At 34.2% G+C, this 26,183-nt stretch overlaps 1 protein-coding gene across 1 annotated transcript in view; it reads left to right on the plus strand.

Moving 5' to 3' along the window:
* The window catches only part of LOC123684830 (visual system homeobox 2-like), a 133,527-nt gene extending 116,933 nt beyond the window's left edge, over nt 1-16,594 (plus strand). Inside the window, 2 exon segments of the mRNA XM_045624302.1 lie at nt 4,269-4,443; nt 15,225-16,594. Of these exon segments, the coding sequence (XP_045480258.1) occupies nt 4,269-4,443; nt 15,225-15,643 (594 nt within the window). The 3' untranslated portion in view covers nt 15,644-16,594.
* The last annotated feature ends 9,589 nt before the right edge of the window (nt 16,595-26,183 follow it).

The raw sequence follows: 26,183 nt of genomic DNA on the forward strand, positions 1-26,183 counted from the left end.
CAAAAAAAAAGTTCTGGAGGTAAGAAGCAGGCACTGTTCCTAAAAAATTATCAACCTGGTAGATTTGCATTCAAAACTAGCATACATCATGAAGAAAACTTTAAAGTGGAATATCTATTTCAAATTTAAGTAAAATATCTATTTCGAATTCAGGTTGAATCTCTTGTGAAAGGAAGGTGCAATAAGAAAAAAAATCAAACTTTAACAGTCTGTATCTCGAAAACAAAGCGTTTGCGGGCCCATGCTTATAGGACTTTTTTTCTTAAAATAATTCGAGGAATATGTTTGCACCTTCAATTCAGGAATATAATGATGAAATTGAAAAGATTTTTCGCTACGATACAATTAATACAATATTCTTCACAGCAAAATTGTAGTATTTATAGTTTCGGAATTTTCGAAAGTTTCATACGAATATCAAACAAATAACCCCGGATTCGAAAACTGCTGCTAGATATTGATTGAAAGGATTATACAGGGTGATTCACCGCGATGGCTTAATCATCTTTTTGCGCTGAAAATTGGCATATTGAGGTGATCTTTCCCCCTAAAATATTTTCAGACCTCTACAACTTCCGGTTGTACCGGAAACAGACTACTACTTTCTTATTTCGAATGGCACATCCAGTTTATTATAGTCCATGATTGGATATCTCATTTGATGATAATTTCAGTAAGATGCCATAACTTGGGTAAGAACTCAACTTACTCAACGAGTTAATGAGATTCTTATGAAATAAATTGTTTTGACGAAGTCACACATTTTTTTAAATAATTCTACGAAATAGTAATTTACGTAACAAGTCCGGAAAATAGGGTTTTTTGGACGAATAGATAAAATTCTGGAAGTCTGTGAGTCCAAAAAAACCATTTTCGGGCGTGTTGCGTACAATATTTTTTCGGCAACCGTGTAGAATAACACTATTGCTGCTACTTTCCCTATTTTATTGCGATTGCGATCAAAAAACATACAAATTGTTGACAACTGCCGTTTTCTCGGTTGGTATGCTAATGATCAACTGCATTTATTTAAAATATACCTACCAAGATTTTCATATTCACAATGACACGAACGACGTGATTCTTTTCCGGCCTAGTCCGGGAAGTACGTACTTTCCGGACTAGGCCGGGAAATGCTACTTTCTCAGAGAAAAAACGTCCGGGAAGTGAGCAATTTTCGATCCTGACAATATTTGAATTATGAGATTGTTTGCGGTTTGGATCAAAAATGTATAGGGTGTTTATCATTGGACAACTCAGATTCATAAAAACTCAAGATTTTCAAATTATAACCTATATTTTTCAATATTTCAGTCAATTCTACGTATAAAAAAAGTGGGTTACTTGAGCAAACCCCATATCTAAAATGAAAACTTTAATAGTTATCGAGAAAAACTTGAACTAAGGAAAATCGCGATTTTTAACTGAGTGGAGTAGTCTGTGACTTCCGGAAAACATAGAAAGGAAGGTATAACCGGAAGTTGTAGAGATCTGGAAATTTTTAGAGAGGAAGATCATTGTACCTCAACATGCAAATTTACAGTACCAAATCATGATTAGTCCAAAAGGCAATCTCAGTGAATCAGCCTGTATATTTCTTCCACGTGTCGAGATGCCATAGAGTAAAATTCCCAATCTTCTTTCCTTCGTGAAACTTCGCGAACGTCTTTGTCGAAACAACTCGAACAAATTTTCAAATCACAAACCCCGCTTCCAACAAATTAAGCCAGCGACGCCCCCAAAGACCTCCTGACAAACGCGCCACATAAATTAACACAAGTCAAACAGAGTAGCAGGAATGAATCGATATCACAGAGTGGAGGCGCGCCGAGCACCTCTATGGAACGAGTTAATTTCTAATTTAATTTGTTAATTAATTCTGCCAACGGCCCCTGCATGGGGGGCTAATCGCTTTTATTGTATCCGAAATTACACATTTTGGAGCACCCTCTTTATGTGTGCGGCCGCAGCTCCGAAATATGGCGTTCCTCCGTGCTGATGGGGACGCGTCGAGGGCCTGGTATTGACGTTTATTTGGTCGGGGGGATCGGTTGGATTTGGAGAGGAACGAAGGGTTCCGTACCCGAAGTGACGAGGGTAGACAATATTCGAAAAATTCAGCTCCGTTCGTCGATCGATAAAATTGAAAAATTCCTTAATTTTACGGATTTTCTGAGAAATGTTGCAACGTCGCATTTTCTCGGAGAAATTCTTAAAGGGCCAAGTTCTGATATGGATTTTAGAATTGATCGATATTTGGAAAAATCCTGAAATCTACGTACTTTCCGCAAAACGTGGCAATGTCGCAATTTTTCAGAGTAACTCTCAAAAAACTACTTACGGAATTGAACAGGTCTCGTCAGTTTAAATAATTAATACCGATTTTCATCTTCATTCATATATATCATTGATCGAAATTCTTGAAATCTACATATTTTCCGTGAAACGTGGGAACGTCGAAATTTTTCGGATTAACTTCCAAAATATAATCACAGGACTAAGCAGGTCCTTATATCGATTTCAGGATTGAACTTCCCAAAAGCTACCTATGTGATATAGCAGATCATGTCAAGTTCTGGTATCGATTTGGTCTGTCTGTTGTCGTTGATCGATTTATTGGAAATTCCTGAATTTTACATAGCTCAGCCAAAAGGGACACCTTTAGGATAAAGCAGGTTTTATCAAGTGCTGTTCTCGATTTTGTTTTTTCTGTTATCATTGACCAACACATGAAGGAAATTCCTAAATCTACATACTTTCCGCAAAACGTGGCAATGTCGCAATTTTTCGGAGTAACTCCCAAATTTACTTACAGGATAAGGAAGGTTTACTCAGGTCCAAGGCAGTACCAAGGCATAGAAATTAATGGAGGAAAAACCATTTTTCCAAAAAAAAAATTTTGCAAACTGACTGGTTTACAAAATGAGAAGGTCTAGAGACAATTTCTCACCAATTGTTTCTTCATTTGAACATCTGATTTTCTAGAAAAGAGAAAAAAATTTCTTTCCATGTACTAACAAATTGATGGCTCACTTTTCGATTTCGCTTGAGGAATAAGCCACAAAATCCAGTGACCCGTTTACGTAAAAAACACATGTACTCTCCGCAAAATGATTTTCTGGAAAAATTCTTAAAAGTAAACCTATGGGATAAAGCAGGTTTTGTCAAGTTCTGGAATCGATTTTGATCTATCTATTATAATTGAACGATAGTTAGGAAACTCCTGAAATCTACGTACTGCCGACAACACTTGGCCACGTCGCAATTTTTCGAAGAAATTCCTAAAGGGTCATCTATGGGGTAAAACAGATTTTATCAAGAGCTGTTATCAATTTTGGTTTTTCTGTTATCATTGACCAATATTTAGGAAATTCCTGAAATCTACATACTACATACAGAATTAAGCAGGTCCTTATATCGATTTCAGTATTTCTGTATAATTGGTCGATATTTGGGAAATCCTTGAAATCTACGTATTTTCCGTGAAACATCGCAACGTCACAATTTTTTGGCGGGATTCCAGTATTTATTTATATTTAGAATATTCTTGAAATTTTTGCAATTCCTGAGAAAGGTTGCAACATGGCATTATTTCAATATTATTTCCAAAAAAATATATATAGGAGAAGCATATTTAGGCAGTTTTCAGTAGGTATGAATTTGGCATTCTGTATTCTTAGACCAATATTAGGAAAATTCCTGGAGTTTTCGAATTTTCTGTGAGGTTCGGCAACATAGCATTATTTCAATAATATTTCCAAAAAAAAAACATTTTCAGGATGGAGCATATTTTGACAGTTTTCAGTAAGAATTTGACATTTCTGTATTCTTAGACCAATATTAGGGAAATAGGTATGGCAACATAGCATTATTTTGGATGAACCATCTAGAAAATAGCAGTATTTTCGAGTTCATTTGTATATTATCAGAATCCTAATTTTTAGTCAGTCAGTCGCGCCTCAGTCTCAACTCAATAATACAATTTTATTTATTCATAAAATGAATTATGTAGCGTGGTGTTGAAGAAACTAAACTCCTATTCACAGAATCTTTATGCACAACGAAACTGTGATCAACTTCGTATCAGTAACTTTTAGTTTTTGATGATAACAACATCTCATCAAATTCAAGTATTCAACCACAAATCAAGACCTGTTAACTCAATACTTGTATGCATTGCTGCACTACTCGCTGAGCCTTTTAGGATCTACCATCCATTCATACACAGATAAAATATTGTGTCCACTTCAATGGTTCTCCCTTTGCAGGTTTGGTTCCAGAACAGGAGGGCGAAATGGAGAAAAACAGAGAAATGCTGGGGCAGGAGTACAATAATGGCAGAATATGGACTGTATGGTGCAATGGTACGACACTCCCTCCCTCTACCGGACACGATACTGAAGAGTGCTAAAGAGAACGAATGTGTGGCTCCATGGCTGTTAGGTAATGACTGTATGTCCCTTTTTCACTTACAACGAAATACCAAATTCTGACCGCGAACCGGTATTCTCAAACTAGAGAGCTAAAAGTTATAAGACTGTTTTTTTGCACAGGATGCGATGTGTGAATTAATTTTCTAGGTTGGTATGACCACTGCGAATAACTAAATATGCATTTATACAGCGTCAAATAACAATTGTTCAAGTAACAATGTAACAATTAAACAAAATATTACCATTTATGCAGAACAGACAATAGTTATTGAAATGTCAGTCAAACCTCATATTTCCACGATAAATAACTCTCAGAATTGGTGAAATGGTAGTACATTAAGGTGCTTTTCGCGTAACTGTGATTTCTGATGTCTATACATGGTTTTCGAATATGAGGTTTCATTTTGAACTGCCAATTTTTGAATGTCACTTTTGACATTTGACAAGTAAAGGCTATTACTCAAAAACGGAACCATACACTCTTAAACGACTTATTGAAATTTTTAAAATTCACTACGAAAATGTTAAAAATTTTGCACTTTTGGGTTGTCGTGAAGCATCTTCTCCGGATCTTCTAGGACGGGAATAGTGAAACTGGTGGAAAAATTGGAGCTGTTGGGACAAGTTAGTTTTGTGAAGAATCGGAACCGTGTAATATTGCTTCTGTATTCCATTATTCTAGAAGTGCTCCAATGGTTTTTCTGCCCTTTGTTATTCTTTCTTGAATCTCATCTATACTACTTCCTTCTTTATTGAAGATGACTCCAAGGTCTTTGTTGACGTTTTTCGTTTTCTAGAGGTAGGTTGTTGATGTCATTTTTATAGCTACGGTTAAATATTCACATTTAGTAATATTCATTGTGAGATATGTGAAAAGGTTATCGAGGGTTTTCACATATCTTTACCAGGACTAGGTTTTCACGCAGGTAGCTATAGCTTCCCACGTGGTGATGTTTGTTGTTGCCCGAAAATCCATTGGGTCTTCCTGCGGAAACCAGAAATGGACGGCTGGCTTCTGTTGTGGACTCCGTTTGTTTGTTGCTTTTCTTCAAGTGTTGCTCATCTAACACTTTTTCACCGTACTGATGAGGGCCAAAAGCCCAAAACACGTGTCTACGGTTATTATTTCTCCTGAGGGAATATCCAATATTCTTTTTCCTTGGTGATTGTGAGACCTACCAAGGTTTACTCTTCCTTCAGTTTTCTGACCATATAATAACTCAAATCAGGCTGATTCTCTGCAATTACGATGTTACAGAAGCTGCTGATTTGTGTTAATGGCCTTGTTACTAATTAGGATGAATCAAAAAAATGTTTTCCTTGCTTGGCGCTAAGGCTTCCAACAGCAAGCTTTCTAATAGCAAAGCTGAGAAATGTCGGTATAAGGGGTATTGCTCCCAAATTAATGAAGAAGTATTTGAGAAATAGAACTCAGTATGTTAGTAGATGATTATGTTAGCGATTTATCAACGATTTTGTTGGGAGTGCCTCAGGGAGAAGTACTAGGGCCGTAGCTGTTTTCTGTTATATGAATGACAACATAAATGATATTGTTAAGCTGGAAAACATCCCTGGTAAAATTATTTCATATGCCAACGATACCGCAATTGTTATATATCATCTGAACAAAATATATGTCTTTTACTCTCTTTTAGAGTCGATTCTGAGGTATTGCATTGCATTTTGTAAGTGCTAAAAACTACTAGCAAATAACACAGAACACCTTGATCAAGATAATGCTGAAGAAATCAGGAAGGATAGTCTAAATCCAATAAGGAAATTTTATAGAATGAATCTAAATTAGTGCATGTTGAAAATCTTTTTATTTACCAGACAATGGTGTATAAATTTTTGAACAACTATCCTTTTGTTAAATATGGAAATAGGTAAATATGCGACTAGATCAGTTGGCAATGAGTCACTCCAAATAACATTATTCAAGAAAGGTCATTCTCAGCATTTCATCTTCTATCTAGGTCGGAAATTCAATAGAAGGCTTCTACTGTATGTAAGAAAAATGGGTTACAAGAGAGGATTTGAAAAGGAATTGAAAAAGCTTATGTTGGAAAGCCGACTTACCTTTGAGTCTTTGACACATGGATCTCGTAATTTAAATTAATAGTTTTGCCTGAAGATACTTCCGAAATTGAGCGAATTTCTTTTATATTATTCCTCCTTACAACCTTACAACCATACGCGCCTATTAGGTACTATTTTTTCATACTCCTAGAGTATAATGTTGTACTTCAATTTAATCAAGCATAGGCACAGTAGTTGGAATCAGTATATTTCAAAACAAATTACAGAATGGACTCCTATTCCAACATGAGTTTTGGAACTGCCTTTTGCAACGAGTATCAGACGATTTTCTCTATTTCAGTCAAGTTTTGTGAAATATTTTCGAAATTCGATGAAAGATTCAGATTATACATCCTAGTGACTTTTGTATTGTATCTTGGTAGTTGTATTCGAATCATACGTTTCGAATTTTGAAATTATTTATAATTACGCATTAAATTCGTGAATTATGTCTAAGAAATCGATTTAATACTACCAGAATTAACAGAAATTGTGTATAATCTTGCAAATCATTTCACTATATCCAAATTATATTATATTGACAATTGATGTGTATTGAATTTTGATAGGATTGAAAGTCTGTGTAGACAACCACAAAACGAAAAATATAACTGAATATTTCCCTCCTGTCAAAAATTCTATGTATATGAAGAACAATTATCGAAAATTACAGCGAATATTTCCCTCCTGTCAAAAATTCTATGTATATGGAGAACAATTATCGAAAATTACAGCGATAATTGCATTGTAGGAAGCGAAACTGCACTGCGATAATTGTTCTATTCATAGATGCATAGTTTCTATGCATCTTACACAGTTCGAATCTATGGCAATTCCATTCTAAATCAGTTTGACAAGTGATGTAACAGTTTATTCGGGAAATATTTCCCCGAATTACACTCGTGCATCAAAATGACCGGATAATTTCGCATTCCAGCATCAAAATGACCGGATAATTTCGCATTCCAGCGTGTTTTCTTTGAAAAACTGCATTCGGTCATTTTCATTTCAAAAATGAAAATGAACTCATGCAGTTTTTATGACAACACGCTGTCATGCAAAATTATCGGTAATTTTGATGCACTTGTGCAATTACTCACGATAATTGCATTGTAGGAAGCGAAACAGCACTGCGATAATTGTTCTGTTCATAGATGCATAGTTTCTATGCATCTTACACAGTTCGAATCTATGGCAATTCCATTCTACATCAGTTTGACAAGTGATATAACAGTTTATTCGGGAAATATTCCCCTGAATTACAATCGTGCATCAAAATGACCGGATAATTTCGCATTCCAGCGTGTTTTCTTTGAAAAACTGCATCATTCGGTCATTTTCATTTTTGGAGAAAGAGCCCTCCACCTTGTGTCCTCCTATGTGTCGGGCTCTTTCTCCAAAAATGAAAATGAGCTCATGCAGTTTTTATGACAACACGCTATCGTGCAAAATTATCGATAATTTTGATGCACTTGTGCAATTACTTATGAAAACAATGCTGTAATGAGGTCATTACAGCACTGTTTTTAGAACTGTAATGAACTCATTACGATACTGAAATAGAGGAAATGGTTCTGGTTATGCTATCAACATGAAATTTCGCAATAAGCGTCTAATAAAAAAAAACAAAATTCCGTATCCTAGTTTTACCCTGAAAATTTCAAGTTTCTCGGTTTCTCCAGTTTCTATTAGTGGGTCAAAATTGGACAATCATAGTCATTGTAACAAAATGATAGAGAGATCGTTGCGAACAAGAGCTCAGAAAATAACTCATTTTCCAACCCATCTATACGATAATCAGTTTCCCCAAGACCGGAAAACCCGTCGTATTTTCCGCCGTTTCAATTCCCAACCTCCTGTACATCCTGCACTTTGTGGCAGACAGAGTGAGAGAGTGAGACCCCGTTATCAACATTTATTCCGCCTAATTAGGTGCAGCGTTATTGTGGATCATTCCATTATATTTTATAAATAGCGGTTCTGAAGGAGAATCTAGCGCAATAACAGTATTTCTGGTTGGCGTCGTAGCCGCCTGATGGAGCCACAAGTCCTAGGACGAGTTATTCACGTCTGGTGCACGAGTGCAAAGTCCAGGGTACTGGACTTTTCAGCGGAGAGTGCACCTCGCTTTGTTTTTCAAGGATTCTCGATTGAAGAACGTGGGAGACTTGCGTCAATTAAGATCTATTGATTTTTTTTTATTTGGAGATAGGGAGGTATCTATGAGACGTATACGATGAAGAGGCTGTGCTCTGATACAACCAGGCACGTGGAAAACTGGATTTGATGGACTGCCAAGTCTAGTATACTAATGCCTGTTGTGTAACACTGCGAACACAACTCGTAGAATATCCAGAATCATCGAGAAGAAGAATATTGAAAAAGAAATATTTACCCAATATTTCCATGATTCTAGGTTCAATATGGTTGAAATACCTAAGTACCTAATAACCATTTCTTGATTTGTTAAAAATTTTGTATGGATAGCGTCATCAGAATCATAGAAATCTCAAGCGAAATACTGAACCAAAAATAAGAAAGCACAGAGTTTCTGGAGTTTATTCATTCATATTGCAAATTACGCCCTTGAAAAACCCAGAACTATATATACAGGGTGGTTCACCACAATGTACTATTATTAGACGTTTATGGAAAACTATCATGGTTTTGTGCTGAAAATTTGAATATTGGGGTTTGAGACAATGATCTTCCTCCCTAAAATATTTTAAGATCTCTACAACTTCCGGTTATACCGGAATTTACATTCTGAGTCTTTTATAGGTTTTACCCCAACTCTTTTCTGTAAATAAATAAATACCGGAAACAGACTGCTACTTTCCCATTCCAAATGGCACACCCAGTATGTTATTGCATCATTAGATAACTTTTTTTATGACAATTTCAGCAATTACCATAATTTGAATGAAAACTCAACGGTTCATGTGTTAAAGAGTTTCTTATGAAAAAAATGGTTGCGACGAGAATTTTCCAAAAAAATATATTTATTTTTGAAAACACCATTTGTAATTTCCGATGCTACCAATACGTAGTATTATAAGACTTTTTTCGGCTTGGACCAAAAACGTACAGGGTTTATGAGAAAATCATATTTAAGTCAATTCTACGTATAAAAAAGGTGGGTCACTCAAGCAAATCTTATACCTAAAATGAAAACTTTAAGAGTTATCGAGGAAAAACTTGAAATAAGGAAAAAACGCAATCTCTAATTGAGTGAAGTAGTCTGTGACTTCCGGAAAACACAGGAAGAAACTGAAATTCGATATTTCGATAACTAAATTTGATATTTCATTAATGAGTTTTCATTCATATTAATATGAGAGTTTATATTGACCTATCGATTCTCAACAATCCCAATGAACAATTAATTACAATTCATGAACTGTCAAATTAAGTTATCGAAAAATCGATATTTAGTTTCTTTTTGTGGTTTCCGGAAGTCACAGACTACGTCACAGTTTTTATTTTAGATCTAGAGTGTGCTTAGGTATTCCCATTTTTTTATGCGTAGATTTGATTGAAAAAACAAGAAATTTAAGTTGTAGTTTGAAAATCTTGAGTTTCGATGAATTTGAGTAGTCCAAGTTCATAATTTCTTCATGAATTCCCTGTAGGTTTTTGGTTCAAACCGCAAACAGTCTTATTGGCAGAATCGAAGATGAGAAAGTTCTTCTCGAAAAAAAAAATTTTCTGCAGAAAAATTCAAAAAAATGTGAATCCCCTTCGCCCCCATGTTTTCTTAAAAATCCCATTACCTCATGAACCGTTGAGTTTATACCCAAGTTATGGCTGAAATTGTCATCGAATATGCCATTTTGTGATCCGATAATATACTGGGTGTGCCCTTTGAAATAAGAAAGTATTAGTCTGTTTCCGTTATAACCGGAAGTTGTAGAGATCTGTAAATATTTTAGGGAGAAAGATCATTGTCTCAAACGCCAATATGCAAATTTTCAGCTCAAAATTATGATTAGTTTTGCAGTAACGTCTATTAGGCCATCGCGGTGAGTCATGCTGACTTGATTTCAAGTCAAGCCCAAGTCAAGTAATTCGAATATCAAGCCAAGTAGCCCAAGTAGTAGTTTCTCAACATTGGAATTTCGGATAGGAAACCCTATTTCTTATAACAGATCCGTATTCTACGACAAAAAAAATAAAAATTTTGTACTAACAATTTTTCTCGAAAGGTCACAGATGGATCTGTAATCAAATTTGAACGCACTTGATGTATCCGTTCCATTAATCTTTCACATGACATTTTAGTCGTAAATATCGAGCCATTTGTTGAAACGATGAAAAACTTTCTGCGCATAAATATTCTTCAATTTTTTTTTCTTTCAATGGATACCTTTCTTATTCTTCGAGTAGGTACCATCTCAAGATTAGTAATAATATTGACATGGATATATTTTCCAATTAATGGGAATCATTTCGAAACAAAAACAAATAATTTCGCCATTTCCCAATGATCAATGACATTAGATGTATACTGAAAGCAAACAGTTCAGAAGGAGAGGTCAGAATTTCATGTGAATTGTAAATGATCATAATGGAACGGATACGTTAAGATTGTTTCATTCGAAACATTTTTTCATAAGATGGTTCTTTTTCTAAAGATTTTTGAATGATTTAACTTAAAAAATTCACTCAGTATGTGGTCTCACAGGATGCAATTGGCGCATTGTTACAATTCATACACGCATTCTTAATCCAAACGCAAATTTTCTTCCCGATCGAAGATGCAGTTTTGAAATGAACAGTAGCACAAAATTAGGAGCGTCTTTTTTTCTGAATCCCTTGTTGTATTTTTCCCATCAACAATCTCAACGGCGGCATTCAAGATCTGAACCAACCCTGCAAATTTCAAGGTTCTAGGTCCTTACATTCGAAAGTTTTCGGCCAGACGGATGGACAGAATCGAATTTGAGAACGGATTCATTAGAATCCTCAGATACTGTGACGAAATGACAGGGCGATCTGTTCTGAGAACGAGCGCCCAAGAAGGGTGGCTTACAATATGGAAAAAAAATCTTATAGCATCGAAGATTCTCTCTACCACTGAGCCACTCATCCAAAAAGTTTTAAAAGCCATTACGTTGATCACTCCGGGTGATTCAGAAATACTTTGACAAACTTCAGGAGATGATCCCTCACAATAGTCTAATATGAATTGTTTCAAGAAATAGATGTCCGAAGACGCTTTGTTTCCATGAAACAAGGTGTTAAATTTTTATTTTCTTTTTATATTAACTTTCGAAATACTGACTTAATTGAAGGAAAATTGGTATTAAGAGGTTATTTGAGGTGTCGAATTGATGTTATTGTTGCTCCCATTCGTAGGGGGCGCCACTTACATCTTTTTTTATGGAGATACATATCTTCTAGTACTTCTAGCTCATTTTCCAGTAAAATAATCGATTCAAACTTATTTTAGATATTTGGATTTGAAAATTTCAAGTCTGATAATCAAGTTGAAGTTATTACCATTATTTTGCATTTTTCATAAGAATGAATTTGATATTTAAGTAAGTAGTTTTTGATTTTTTAGGGGGTGCCACCTATTATATTACTGTTTCCTCGTTTGAAGGATCATTACTTCTGGGTTAAACAATTCATTCATTTCAGAATATTGTGAGGAATCACCTCCTGATGTTTGTCAAAGTGCTTTTGAATCAACCTGTATTGGAAAAATTATATACCTAGTTGGGAATTTATGATTCCGAAAATATTGAGACTAGGACTTGTCGTTCCAAATCTTATTTTCGGAACAATCGTGACAACATATGTTTTGAATTCCGTCATAATGTGTGATATATTTATTATTCAATTCTTTTCTTCGAAAAGTGCTTCCGAACTAGTGGGATCAGTATGGTATAACAACTGTGATTTCATGCTAATAGCATTATTTCCATTGACTTTCAAGAGTTGCGACAAATTCTCTTACTTAGAACTTTCGGGAAGGATCAGAATGAGCGATGAGTTGGCATATTAAAACAAGAGAGGGGGACTTGAAATACCTATTTATAGATTAGTCCTCACACAAGGGGAGCTTCCTACCAGCATTGGTTGATGCTAGACAATTTAGCTGAAATGAAACAAGCTCCAGCCTAGCCAATATCGATCTCTCAGTAGAAGTCAATCTAGAATTGAACCTCAGAATAGTAGCTTTAACCACTTTGCGAGGATGTAACGATATCTAGTTAGCCTATATCGATTCCATAAATAAAGCCCCATCAATCAATCTCTTATAAAAAGTGAAACGTCAAACATTCAAACCGGAACTCGATCTATAACTTCAATGCACAAATTCAAGAATTGCAGTAGCGAGTCATCATCAATGTTGAGAGGAAAGCAGATTTCTGAAAATGCTCAATATAGGTACTCAACGATAAAAAATATCCTTAATATGCAACCATAAAAAATTGAATAGCAAGCTTCAAAAGAGGTGAACGTTTTCGTTCAAGATACTTTCTTTTTACAATGCTGATTGGGAATGTTTTCATTCAAGACACTTTCTTTTTACAATGATAAGGAAGGCTAGTTTTTGAAGACATTCTCAGACTATCGAATTTGGTCGGAACCAATAATATCTAAGACACTTGATATTTCATATGAAGGCAACTATCATAGAGTTCAAATTTCTGCAAAATTAATCCAAAAATGTTAGAATGGTGATCAGAACCGTGCGAAGCATACCGTTCGATTCGGGTTTGTTTAGAAGAAGATGCAGACTTCTTAAACAGTGCTGTTATTATGAATGGAACTAGATAACATTTCTACGACCCAGAAACAAAGCAACAATCGATTGAATGAAGACACTCGGGTACTCAAAGACTTGTTACTATTCAAATATCTAGGTACTGGAAAAGTTCTTGCTCCAGATTTTTGGGACTGGCATAAAATAATTATTATTCATTATCTAGATAGAAGAAAATTACTGGGAATTACTAGTTGGCATTACTGACTACGAGAAATTATTATTTGAAGAAGACTCATACACACAAGTCGGTACCAAGCGAAAAATTCGTGACGAAAATATGTTTTTGAAAAATCTAGTGGCGTTGCAGGGTCCTTACGATAAATGTATTCAATCAAGGGTGGAGTATATTGCATAATGAACCATTTTGACATTCAAGTTTTGTAGGATTATTTGGCTCAATCAATGAATAACTTTTATACGGGACTTTCCCCTATCCTCGAAGTTAAAATGAGATATGTTTCCTAAAGATGTTGTGATCTATTGACAGCCCTACCACCTTCTCGATTTCACTACTATTTAAATTTAGATTGGTCCTCCAACCAGCCTAATGTAATATAATACTGAAGGCGTTCCCATTTCAAATGAGTTATAGACAAATTCGAGCTTTCTTGCAGTGGTCAATTCTTCCACAGCAATCTTCGGTTGTGGGAAAATAAAATTCTTAAGGGAATATATCATTTTCCTATGCTAGCTGCTCAGAAAAATTCGACGAAAATACCCACTTACAGGAATTATCTTCATTAAACACTGAATTCAGATTTGAGGATTTCCGTTAACTCAAACTTCTATTCCAACCACATATTCATATCTCCTCTCTAAGTAGATATGGAGCGAGTGGAAATTTGGCTTCAGATCAAATTAATTGAGCTCCAAAAGGAAATGGTTCTAAAGCAGCTGTGTTCTGGATTACCATTGTAAGACTTTTATGTGAGGTATGTTTCTATGATATAACTGAGTTAGGCAGTATCTCTTACGCCCGCCACTCACGAGGCGGTTTTTCGAGCGTTTGGAAGCAGGCGTCCAAGTGGCTTGCGTCCAAATAGTAACTAGTCTACACTGACTGCCATCCCTTGCTGCCATCGAAATCTGCCACTCGAGAGGTTGTTTTATTGAGTACCCGGGTCGGATTTCAGATGATCACAGACAGCTAGCAATTTATCAGGTGCCGTCGAAACTTCGTAGCGTACCAAATTCTTGTGCAAAATGAAAGAATTTTTGATAGGTTTCATCGAAATACAACCTGTCGATGGAAAATAAAAAGTTCAGCATACGCAAACAGGAATATCAAAAATAAAGCCTATGGGGAACTAGTAGAATATTCCAAAGGAAAATTACAGAATGAAAGGGTAGATGTAAATTTCTATTTGGCCGATATCGTTTTCCATCGTCATTGACAAATCTTCCTCTATATTGAAATAAACATTCATTAATTTCTCTTAAAATATACTCGTTTTCTTTAATATCAAAATGACAGTTTTTTTTGGAAAACCCCTTCAGTATAACAACTGATATTTTAGCTAATTTCATTTCAAATTAGCTAATAACATTTATAGTTTTCGACATATTTTTTGATACGACTTTCGGATTCTTCATTCGATACGTAAACAGAAAATTACAGGCTAGGACAATCGCTGCTAATGCATTTTTTTGAGTTCCACAGTCGCAAGGTCGCCAGCATATTAATTTTACACACTTCTTAAGACTTGTTCTAATTGGCTCCATGCAAAGTCCTTAAAGAAGTTTCCTGGTTTCATCAGTAACTGAAAGTATCAAAAGTAAGCGGGCTATCTGCCTGGAAATAATTTCTGTAGTCCTATCCTTTCGTGTTTGTCGTCGTTATACCAGAACTGACTTACCTCTACCACCATACCACAAACCAAGCATGTTTCACTCTAACCAACCAAACCACCTCTAACCCTCCCTCCTTCTTCCAGGAATGCACCGGAAGTCCCTGGAGGCCGCCCAACACCTGAAGGAAGACTGTAACACGGCAACCAGCAGCGATCACGAAGAATCCGCCTCCATGAGGACCGAAGCCAGCGATACCAGCGTCACCTCCGGCCAGCAGCCAAACCAACCCCCCTTGGGCTCTTCCCACGCTCCCTCCGGCGGCACGGACAAGGAGCAGAAGCCAGTCGGTGGCTTCGCCGAAGACCCGGAGGCCTTCCGCAACAACTCCATAGCCTGCCTCCGGGCAAAAGCTCAGGAGCACAGCGCCAAGCTGCTGGGTCACAACCTGCTGATGCACCAGGTGAGTCAACAGGCGACGAGCAACGGCTGCGACGCCAACGCCAACAACCTGGTGCAGCACCAGGAGGCGGCGATGCAACAGGAGTCGGCGGCCATCTTCTGACAGAAGGATCATCTGGTCAAGTTAGAATAGTTATTTTTGTGATCGCGATAGGCTTCTGAAGGGTTAGAGGGGTGTGGTGTCGGCAGGGGAGCGATGGAATTCGTGACCTTGAGAACCAGGTGGTATGTAAGCAAAAATTTATAAAGGAACTCGCTTCAGCGAAGTGAAAATTCAACCATAAAATAATCGAAGAAACTTCGTTGTGTTTATTAACAGCCTTCAACTGGCTGATTTTCCATTGAAACCTAAAGACAATTGTGAAATTTTAGGAAGTTATATAAATTTCCACAGTTTTTCCATCAAAATATTGTTTCAATCAAATTTCGTTGCCAATGAAGTGACGGAAATGTTTTAAACAGTTCATAAAATAACAATTGTTTCGCCATACTGTGACTTCATCAGATCTTTTTCAACTGATACTGGATATAAATCGGGTCTAAGATAGGCTACAGTTGAAGTTGGAGGAAGTGATAAGAGTCATAATAAAAAGTGGGAGCTTTTTCTATCGGATAAAATAGATAGAGGAATTTTACGAAAACAAACGAGACTGATAAAAGACGACAACGAAACTGCATTGTTTTTATTTAGTATCGTTTGTTGGAGTCAAATTGGTAAAGGGAAATCTAATTCGAGTAGAAAAAATTAAAATTTATCTATTTTCAAAAAAATATTGATTGATTTTTAGCTTGATAAATTCAAGGAACCAAAACGATTGTGACAATATGTTGTGTTGCTTAGTAACGAAATATGTACAAAAAAATACGAAGCCAAAAGGCGTAGATTTTTTAAGGATAATTTTTCAATAATGCTAGGTATAGCAAATGGCACTAACAAATAACTTCTGATTGAATAGAGTGTAATTTCAGCAGTAGGTAACTCATCACTTATTTTTGAGTTGAAGAGGTTTTTTATCGTGAGTTATATCATAACGGCATCCTTTTTTCCGAAAAAATCGAAAAAACACGTTGCTAAATAATATTTTAACAAAAATCATGAGTGCTGGTGGCAACAAAAATCCGAGTCAAAGACGAGGATTTTTGCACCTGCACGAATGTTTTTCGTAAAAAATATATTACTTTGCATTGAGTTTTTTCGATTTTTTTCACAGGCAAAATTAAATAGCCGAATGGTATTTGACAAGTTTATTTGATGAGACCATAATTACTTGTTCTCAAATATATTGTAATTTTTCATGACAATAGCTGTCAAGTTTTGCCGCGGGTGAGATGCATAGAAAGCCTGGTGTGTCTACTCATACCTGTAAAACTTTCAGACAAAACGGGAGATTTTTCAGTTTTATACCTACTTGATTTCGAGGGATCGCGGTCTGTTTCAGATGGCGCATACATCGTTTACATTTGACATTTTTTTCAATTCTCAACTCTCGTGAACCAAGGGCGTAGGTCTTTTTTTTTGGGGGGGGGGGGGGATAATCGAAAAAAAATTTTTTGACGACAACTTCTTCCCATATCTGTAATGTTAGAAAAAGAAGTTTGATAACGAAGTTTTAACCAAATTACTGAAAATAACTTTTTTTATTACAAATTCGGTTGTTCTTACCTTATACTGGGTGTTCTCAAGTTACGAAGGAAAATGAGCAATTACTTGGATAGTTTTGAGAAAAAAAAGTTTCATGAATATGAGCCCACAAACACTTTGCTTTCAATATACAGGTTGTTTCTAGTGTGTCGTACTTTTTGTGATGCTTATATCAGTTTATCAAATATTTATTAATTTTCGCTACAGATTGGGTGAATAAATACAAAAACTTATAATTAATTCATTCATTAGAGCTCACTAGCTGCATCTTGATAATAATTTGGATTTTCCTGAGGATTACTAAAGATTTTTTTCTCGAAATCGATATCAGATACGACAAAACTATAACAAACCAAAATGTGTAGTACTGGACCAGAGTTTTTTCTACATTTTTCTAAACTAAAAGCCATTCACCAAAATATAGTTTTGGAGGAAGAAAGCAGGTATCCTTTCAGAAAAAATATCACCCTGTAGATTCAAATTCAAAATTAGCATATCACATTGTGAAAACTTTAAACTGGAATATCTATGGCGAATTCAAATTAAATATCTTGTGAAGGAAAGATTATACGAGAATAAAAATTAAACTTTAACACATGTATCTCAAAACAAAATGTTTGGGGACTCTTATTATAGGACTTTTTTTCTTAAAATGATCCGGAAATCTGTCATTTTCATTTGTATCTTCAATTTAGGAACACCGTGTAATTATCCCCAGTATCCCCCCATTACTACGTTCTTGTCGTGAACTTTACTTTGAGTATAGAACAATATTATTTTATATTCTATGGTCAGTCATTATATTCCATTCATTTGATTAAAAATTCGATATGAACTGAATTGTAATTTATTGTGAATTTTTGAAGTGTCTAAAATCAGTATTTCCTTTTTAAACGGCACCAGGCCAATGGAGGGAATTCAAAAATTTTGAAGAGCGTCACCTTACAGAACTCTGGTTAAGCTGAACACCAAAGCAACAGGTGGATCTCTCAAAAAGTCTGAAAAAAAAATCGCATCATTGCACACACCAGGTTTCCTATGCATCTTAGCCGCGGGTTAAGATGTCTAAAAACATGGTGTATGCACTCGTCAATTTTTGAATGCAATGACATTCGACCAAATTGAGAATATTAGTTTTATTTCGTGGCGGCGCCGCAATGTCATCATTGTCATTTCGATCTTTTTCTGTTGATTTTTATCAGAAATTGTATCAAATCAACAGATGAACTCCAAGGATCAGTTTCCTGTGTATAATAAACGTTTGTAATATGTATTTCATTAACTTCTCGTTATAAGAAAAATATGTAGACTGTCACTGTGGCGAAAGAAAATATAAACTCCACTAATGACAGGAAAAATACTAAAACATTAAAGGGGTTTTCATATTTTTTTTCTTTCATGTAAGGCCCTAATTCATGAAAACAAAGGTTTGTGAATTTTAATGAACTAATTGGCAAAACAAAATCTGATCAGTGCATTCACCAGGTTTTTAGACATCTTACCGCGATCAAACTCGAAAAAACTGCTGATCGGGGCTGTCGTATAGTTTTCCCATCTAGAAACCATTTTTAATTCAAAATTGAGCGTTTGTGATTAGTAGAAATCAAGACGAGGGAAATAGTCATATATGTAAATCGTCAATATTATAAGAGGATAATTTTTGCATTGAAAATGTTAGTCATTGTATTATTCCCAATTTATTTCTAATGAATAGTGCACGCTGAATGAATACCTAACTCATCTGATGTTCGTATGATCTCTTCCTCTTGTTCAAACATAAACCATAGGGTAATCATTAGGTACATTGTAGACTCCAGTTTTATTATCGTTATTTATTTTGTCTTTGTTATTTTTTCTAGATTATTCATGGTTCTGAAACAATTGAACTTTATCTTCAAATAATATTTTCGCATATTCCATGGACTAAGAATTCCTATAATATGTGATTAAAATAGCTATCACGTTCAGAGCATTTCGACAATTTGACAATCACGAAATTGTGTGTTCAGAGTACTTATAGGTTTGAAACAGAACTCGTTAAAAATTAAGATACAGAAACGAAAGGTGGACCTAGTATGGGATGAATATTTATTTTTTTTTTTACTTTATTGTTGACAAAATAATATCCAACCGTTGATCATACCAGTGTTAGCAAAAATCTGCAAAACTTCTTTTCTTATAGGGGTTCTAGGAGTTCCTCATTTATCGAGTAAATAGCATTGAATCCTATTACAACTTCGATTAATATTATTGAGCTCTGTTGTACCTGACAAATGAATTACCTACCAATAAACAACTCAATTGGTTACACCGTTAAGATCGATATTTATCTGCAGAATCATGCGGTACTCAATTGCTTAGAATAATTCTATAAATACTTCTCTTATCTTAGCAGGAACGTCCGAGATAACTGATATCGAGAAACATACATATTTCAATGATTATCGCCTTCTAGAATATTCCTCGACTATCTAAGGATACTGAAAACTTACATATACATATAAGGCATCAACAACTGTAGTGAATACTTATTATTGTTGGAATGAATTTGCCTACTAAAAACCTCAAAAATCGAATCTGATATCGTCCCTTTTTGGGTAGCAAATTGAAAATTGAATGTCAATAATCTTACAATCATTAAAATTAGACCAGTTTTAAATTTGTCGCAACTCTGAGCCAAAATATAAGTAGATACTATTTAGTCATCGAAATATAAGTATTTTGAAGCCCTATTCAAATTATTTTTGAATAGAAATCAATTCATAGTTGAATGGATTTTATTTTTTTTTATTGTACCACTATTAGCCAGCACACTGCAATCTACTACCGATATAAAGTATTCCCAAATTGATGGAAATATTTTAGTTAGAATGTCCATTTTTTTATTTCCTTCCCTGAAAATCTTTCAGGGAACTGCCTTCTTGATTCTTCAACAAATCAATCTTTAGATTTATGTGAAATGATTGTTTTGATATTTTTATTAATGTTTTGTAAGAAAAAATCAGAACAAGCAGTAACGTAATAAAACCATACTCAAATCAATTTTTTGATCGAAAAATGAGAACATTTCTTATGAAAATATTTGTGGGGTTGATTTTTTTAGCCTCTTATGTTATCATTTTGTTGATCCCTGTCCTTTTTTGCAAATAGTACAAGACAATTTTTGATATAAATGTCAAATTATTGAGTACAGTATTGTGTTAATTTCAAATATATCTTCACACAATACTGTTATATTTCGATAGTTATATTAAATAACCTTTATCGAGTGGACACCTTCGAACTTGATAATTTTTCATCCTCGACTTTGGTTGGCTAAAGTTTTCAGCTAAAATTCACGTCTATTTAAGCATCACTTGAAATGTTTTTTGTACTTTGACGTTTCCAAGACAACGTGGAAAAAACAATTCGAGAAATACACAATTTCAAGTTGCTGTCAGTACCTATCTTAAAATTGGTATAAATTGGCTTTAAATTTCAGCCATTCGAAGTTGCCAAACCTGTAAAAGTTTTCATTTCCATTATTATGGAAAAAGAGAAAAAGTCGTTTATCAATAATAACTCCTGAGGACTAGTAATATAAAATGAATGTTGACAAGGTTGTTTCTCTTTTCGATCAATTTCCAACAAATATCAAGATTTTTAAGCTTATTTATTTTAATTCAAAAACACGATACAGTTCGAAATTCACTTGAAGAAGCCATAGTATAACGAAACGAAAATAAATAAACTTTGATGTTATCCAAGAAGATTTTCTATCAAGTGAAGACCCAAATATTCAGAAAGAAAGTTCGAAATCAATCACCAAATCAATAAATTTAAAATTAACCCAGTCAGAAATCGAATCGAAATCAAAACAACGAACTTTTCGGTGCCTCAAAGCCTACTCTAAGCTCACCGATGAAGACTTTAATGAGGCATAATATTACCATTATATGAATACAACATTTCGTTCTCGTGAGAATGAATAACTCGCAGTTTAGAATGTTCGGCCTTGAAAGTTTTACATAATGAAAAATTGAGCGTACTTCAACTGCACATCGAACAGATATCCAACGAAAGTCAGCTCTGCCAACGTTAAAAAAAATATTTCTCTGACGGCCTCATTTTTATTCGAATCTAACAACGAGAGAATTTCAGAGACAACTCGATATTAGTAAATACTGAGTTGTGCCTGAAAATTATTTTTAGTTTTTCAGTTGAAAAAAACTATAAAATAGGGAAAAAAAGTAATTTAGTATATCCGAAAATAGTCGATAGATTTACATGAAATATTCAGATATTTCCTCAAAAAAGTTCACAAATAAAAATTTGATAATGACAATATTAGAACTTTCGTTATAATATAATTTCAAAGGGAAAAACTGAAAATTTGAAAGAAGACAAATACGATATTGGAGATAATCATATTGATTATATGTAGATCCTTATTTCTTCTTCATGTTCTCTCAATCTCTACATCTTGAAAACTCCAAAATTGTATTTTACCTTCCCCATAAATATTCTGTTCTCTTTCAAGTTAAATATACCACATACCAAAAATATCAATGAGTAAGTAGATCAGATCATCAAATTTGGTCAAAACAGTTGAGAAGTTCCTTCATAAGCTTTTGAGATAAGAATTTCAAAAATGTTAAATGTGTCCAAAAATGAACAGAAAAGCGTAATATCATTGCTTCTGGCGATACACACCCTGAACAACCCAAAACCTGTATATTTCAGTACTTAAAATGAATAGTTTATAATTTCGTGCAATATGGATTTTCGGAATATGAAAAATGCTTGAAAATATTCTTGAATCTCCCATTGATTTCGTATTATTCAAATTTCGAAAATGAATGATAGGTACTTTCAAGCATATTAGTTTCCTTGAGAACATCTATGTTTCTTTTGTAAATATTTGTACATTAGTTTTTGTAATTAAAATAAATTATTTTCAATATATTTTTTACTTCAAGAACGATATTTATATGAATGTTGAATATTTGAACAGTATTCGAGAAAATTTCCACGTGCAAAGTTAGAAGTTGTCTCAAATATCTTATTTCGCACATCGAAATGCAGATGTTGCCGAAAAACATTATGATCGAATTAGAATTTTAGATTCTGTAGCTCAGTGACTTGTAGATAATGCAATCATGTATAAAAAATAGAATTAAACGATGCAATTTTTTTCATATCTGTAAGTATGTGTACTCTTAAACTGATATGTATAAATAAATGAACAAATATTACTATGCAAAGTTGTGTTTTTCTATCCAAAACTTGGATAACCCCGTGTCGAATTTCTTAACAATATAGAGAGAAGATTTATTTAAAATTTCAAGAATAAAAACGCTGAGAATTCACAGAATTGATTTTTACTTGACTTCAAATACACTTGAAATGAAGTATCTTGAGTTGAAAATTAAATTTAAAAAAAATATCTATGTATAGCAAATGTTGAAATGTTGTTTTAGCACTCTCAGTAGATAATGGAGGTATTATTTTCACTGCAAAGGTAGATAAAGTGATACTTTAAGGGTGGATAAAACGTTTTAACTTTTTTATTCAAATTTACATCTCATGGCAGGTTTTCTTCTTGTTGTGTTAATTCTTTTCCATACATTTCGTATTCGCTTCGTACACAAAACGCAAAAATACTGAACACTGTAAAAATCAGAATGTAAAATTTGATTTACTTGTGTTGACATAGTAATTCATATCCCTATATAGATATGAACCAACACATCAGTTGCCATATTTGTGCCAAAAAATACAATTTTCTTTGAAATTTCATTTTTCACTTGAATTTGAAGTACCTATTGCCAAGAAAAAAATTTTTGTATTGCACACAATGATAAAATCGCATTATCTTCTGGAGCCTAATTAGCGTCACGACGCTAAAATATACTCTAAAAGATAAAGTACAAATTTATCGTCTTGTACAATAAATAACTATTAAATGATCAATTTCTTGAAATCCATTGGCTTAATATGTAGTTATTTATTATAGAAAGGGAAAAATATTATATTTCAAGTCGAGAGCTAATGTTTTTGCTGTGTATAATAGATACACTATTTTTTCTGTGACGGAAAAAACGACGTTCAAATATCACTAGGTATACATAAAACATATATAAAAAAAGAAAATTATCGATGTGCATTATGAAGTTTAAAAAGGGAAGGTTGTTGTACGACAATAATTAGACATGCGTTGCTGAGAAAACCAATGATGTAGGTAGCAAGTGATATCTGTCAAATTAATTGTGTAATTCGATTCAAAAATTGCGATCTTACTAGTTTTATAGCATCTAGTTATTTGAGTTCTGTGAAGGTAAAAAGGTCTGATTCCGAGTTTTCCCTGACTCCGCCAGAGTTGGTAGAAACAGCAAAAGTAACTTCTCAAAAATTATCACCAGCTAAATATAAAAATATATGAAATTACGAAGGTATATAAAAAGAATATGCAGTTCTTTGTCAAAAACAGTGTTATTAGCTTATTTTTCGGAACTGGCACTACAAAAAAAGCCATCAATATTATGGTCGAATAATTCAATGATTAAATCTATGTAACTATCCAATGATAATGTCGATAATACTCCAAATTATTGTTGTGGCCAAATGTTCACTATCGTTAGGAAGCTGTCTGAGTGTCTTTTAGGCAGAGATACTTCCAATAGAAAGATGTGTGGAAATTAACCTAGCAAGAAACTATCAGAATCAGATATACATTCTGATTGTTAAGCTGCAATCAAAACATTTAGCTCACATATCATCGATTCGAAGATGGTGTTGGAGTGCCGAAGAAAACTCAAAGAAATAGGCATGAATAACAAGGTCTTTCAAGCCTGGGTTCCCAGCCACTCGGGAATTAGAGGGAATGAAGAGGCCAACACACTTGCCGGAAAAGAAACACAAACTCCTTTTATCGGCCTGGAACCTTTCTGTGGTATAGACAAATGTACCTACTAAAAAGAGTCTCAGGAAAAGGAAAAATAGAAAGAAAAACACTCTGGCGGAATTTTCCTGGGTTGGATCATTTCAAAAAGTTGCTGCGAAACTTTGACACTGCGAGATTCAAGAAGTATCTTATCAAGAACCTTACTGGATTCCTCACAGGACACTGTCGCCTCAGGAAAAACCTCATAAGAATGTGTCTAGCAGAAAATGCAGTTTCTGTGGGGATCAACTGGTTATGTATTGCCTCGCCATCACTAGCCAACGCAAAATTTGCTTTGGACAAGAAATTTGTAGAAGTGAGGAAGTAGAATCCTTGAAGCCATCCCAGATATTGGAGTTCATTAGAATTCATGGGAAATCTAATAATAATAATTATTATCTTTATTTGAAGAGTCATTGCCCATTTGGACATTGAAATACAAATACGTCAATTACAAAATAGAAAAAAAAACAACTAAGCTAACAGAAAGTCCTTAACCTCATAAGCTTCCAGCTGCAACAAAAGCCGGTGAATCTCGATCTGAAAAGTGTTAAAATAAGTTATCTCATTTATATACCCAGGCACAGCATTATAAAGTCTCATGCACATGTATGTGCATTTTTTTTCATTTGATATGAGATCGTAATGTGGATAGATAAACATATCATGCCTCGTAGGACATGTCCTAGATTTCCTGAATCTCGCAAATGATTCGGAATGCTCGAACACAAACAATAAACACTTATACCGGATGTCCCAAGTTATTGTATACAGGCTTATTTGACGAGATATTAAAAAAATTAAAAATTGCTTCGATTAACATCAAAGTATCTTCCCAATGATTCATAAAATACAACGATAGCACATACTTGGTATTTTTTAGTAATAACAACAAAAAACAATAATATTTCGTGACTTCTTTTACGTTATTTAATTATCCTTATAAGAATGAAATGCCTCCACCCATGTTTATACAAACTTCACATATGAGAAGTAGATGAATTTTTTGTTTTAAAAAACCGAGAAATAATGAAATAATAAATAATTTGAAACACTTGCTTCAAATGTTTCTCCGTTTTTTGAATTGCAGGGTAGGTATTTTAGTTGCAATTCATACTCCGCAAAATGTTAATGTTATTGTTAATTGTTGTCATTAATAAAAAATATTAAGTATGTGCTATCGTTGTATCTAAATAGAATGACATGCAATTTTCATGGTCAATAACAGGAGGTGCCATTTGAAATTAAAAAGTGAGGGGTAGCTACCACAGGGCTGTCAAATGTGAAAACCTTTTTTAAAAATCATTGGGAAGATACTTTGATTTTATTCAAAGCAATTTCTTATTATTATTATTATCTCGTCAAATAAGCGAGATATTGCCTGTATAACAATAATAACAATAACAATCATATTTATTAATCTCAAAAATTATTCACAACATCAAAATCAATGCAAACGAATATAATAGAGAGAAGTCATAAAAGAGCTTATTTTCTACAAAATGAAATAAACTCATCAATTGAATAAGGTTCACAATCCAAAATAAAATTGTAAATGCACCTTCCTAAACAAGGTTATATCTCTGTAACGAATTGTATGTTTATTGACAGTTGTCTTAATAAACTTATTGATTGATTGATTGATTGATTGATCTTCAACAACCTGTAATAGCTTAGGAAGCAAATTAAATAAAGCATGGCCATATAAAGTGGTCCCCTTTCAAACCTAGCAGTACTGTGAATAGGAAGAAGGAAAGGATGAACCTGCCGAGTATTATTTTAATTAACATATGGCAAAAAATAGCTTTTACGTAACTCAAGAAAGATAAATAGGCGATAAATATAAAGACCAAAGACGGTTTAGATTCCATTGGATCTGAAAACTCCGCGGCAGGACTCACGAAATCCCAATCTACTCATTATTCTCATCACTCTTTTCTGAATGAGAAAAATTTCATCAGCACCAGACGAACTGCCCCAAAAAATAATTCCATATGCCAGCACAGACTGGAAACCAGCTAAGTAGAGAGTTCTCACCACAGCACTCTTCAATTTGTCCCTGATCATGAAAATCAAGTA

Source organism: Harmonia axyridis, chromosome 7, assembly GCF_914767665.1.
Source record: "Harmonia axyridis chromosome 7, icHarAxyr1.1, whole genome shotgun sequence".
NCBI classification, from domain to species: domain Eukaryota; kingdom Metazoa; phylum Arthropoda; class Insecta; order Coleoptera; family Coccinellidae; genus Harmonia; species Harmonia axyridis.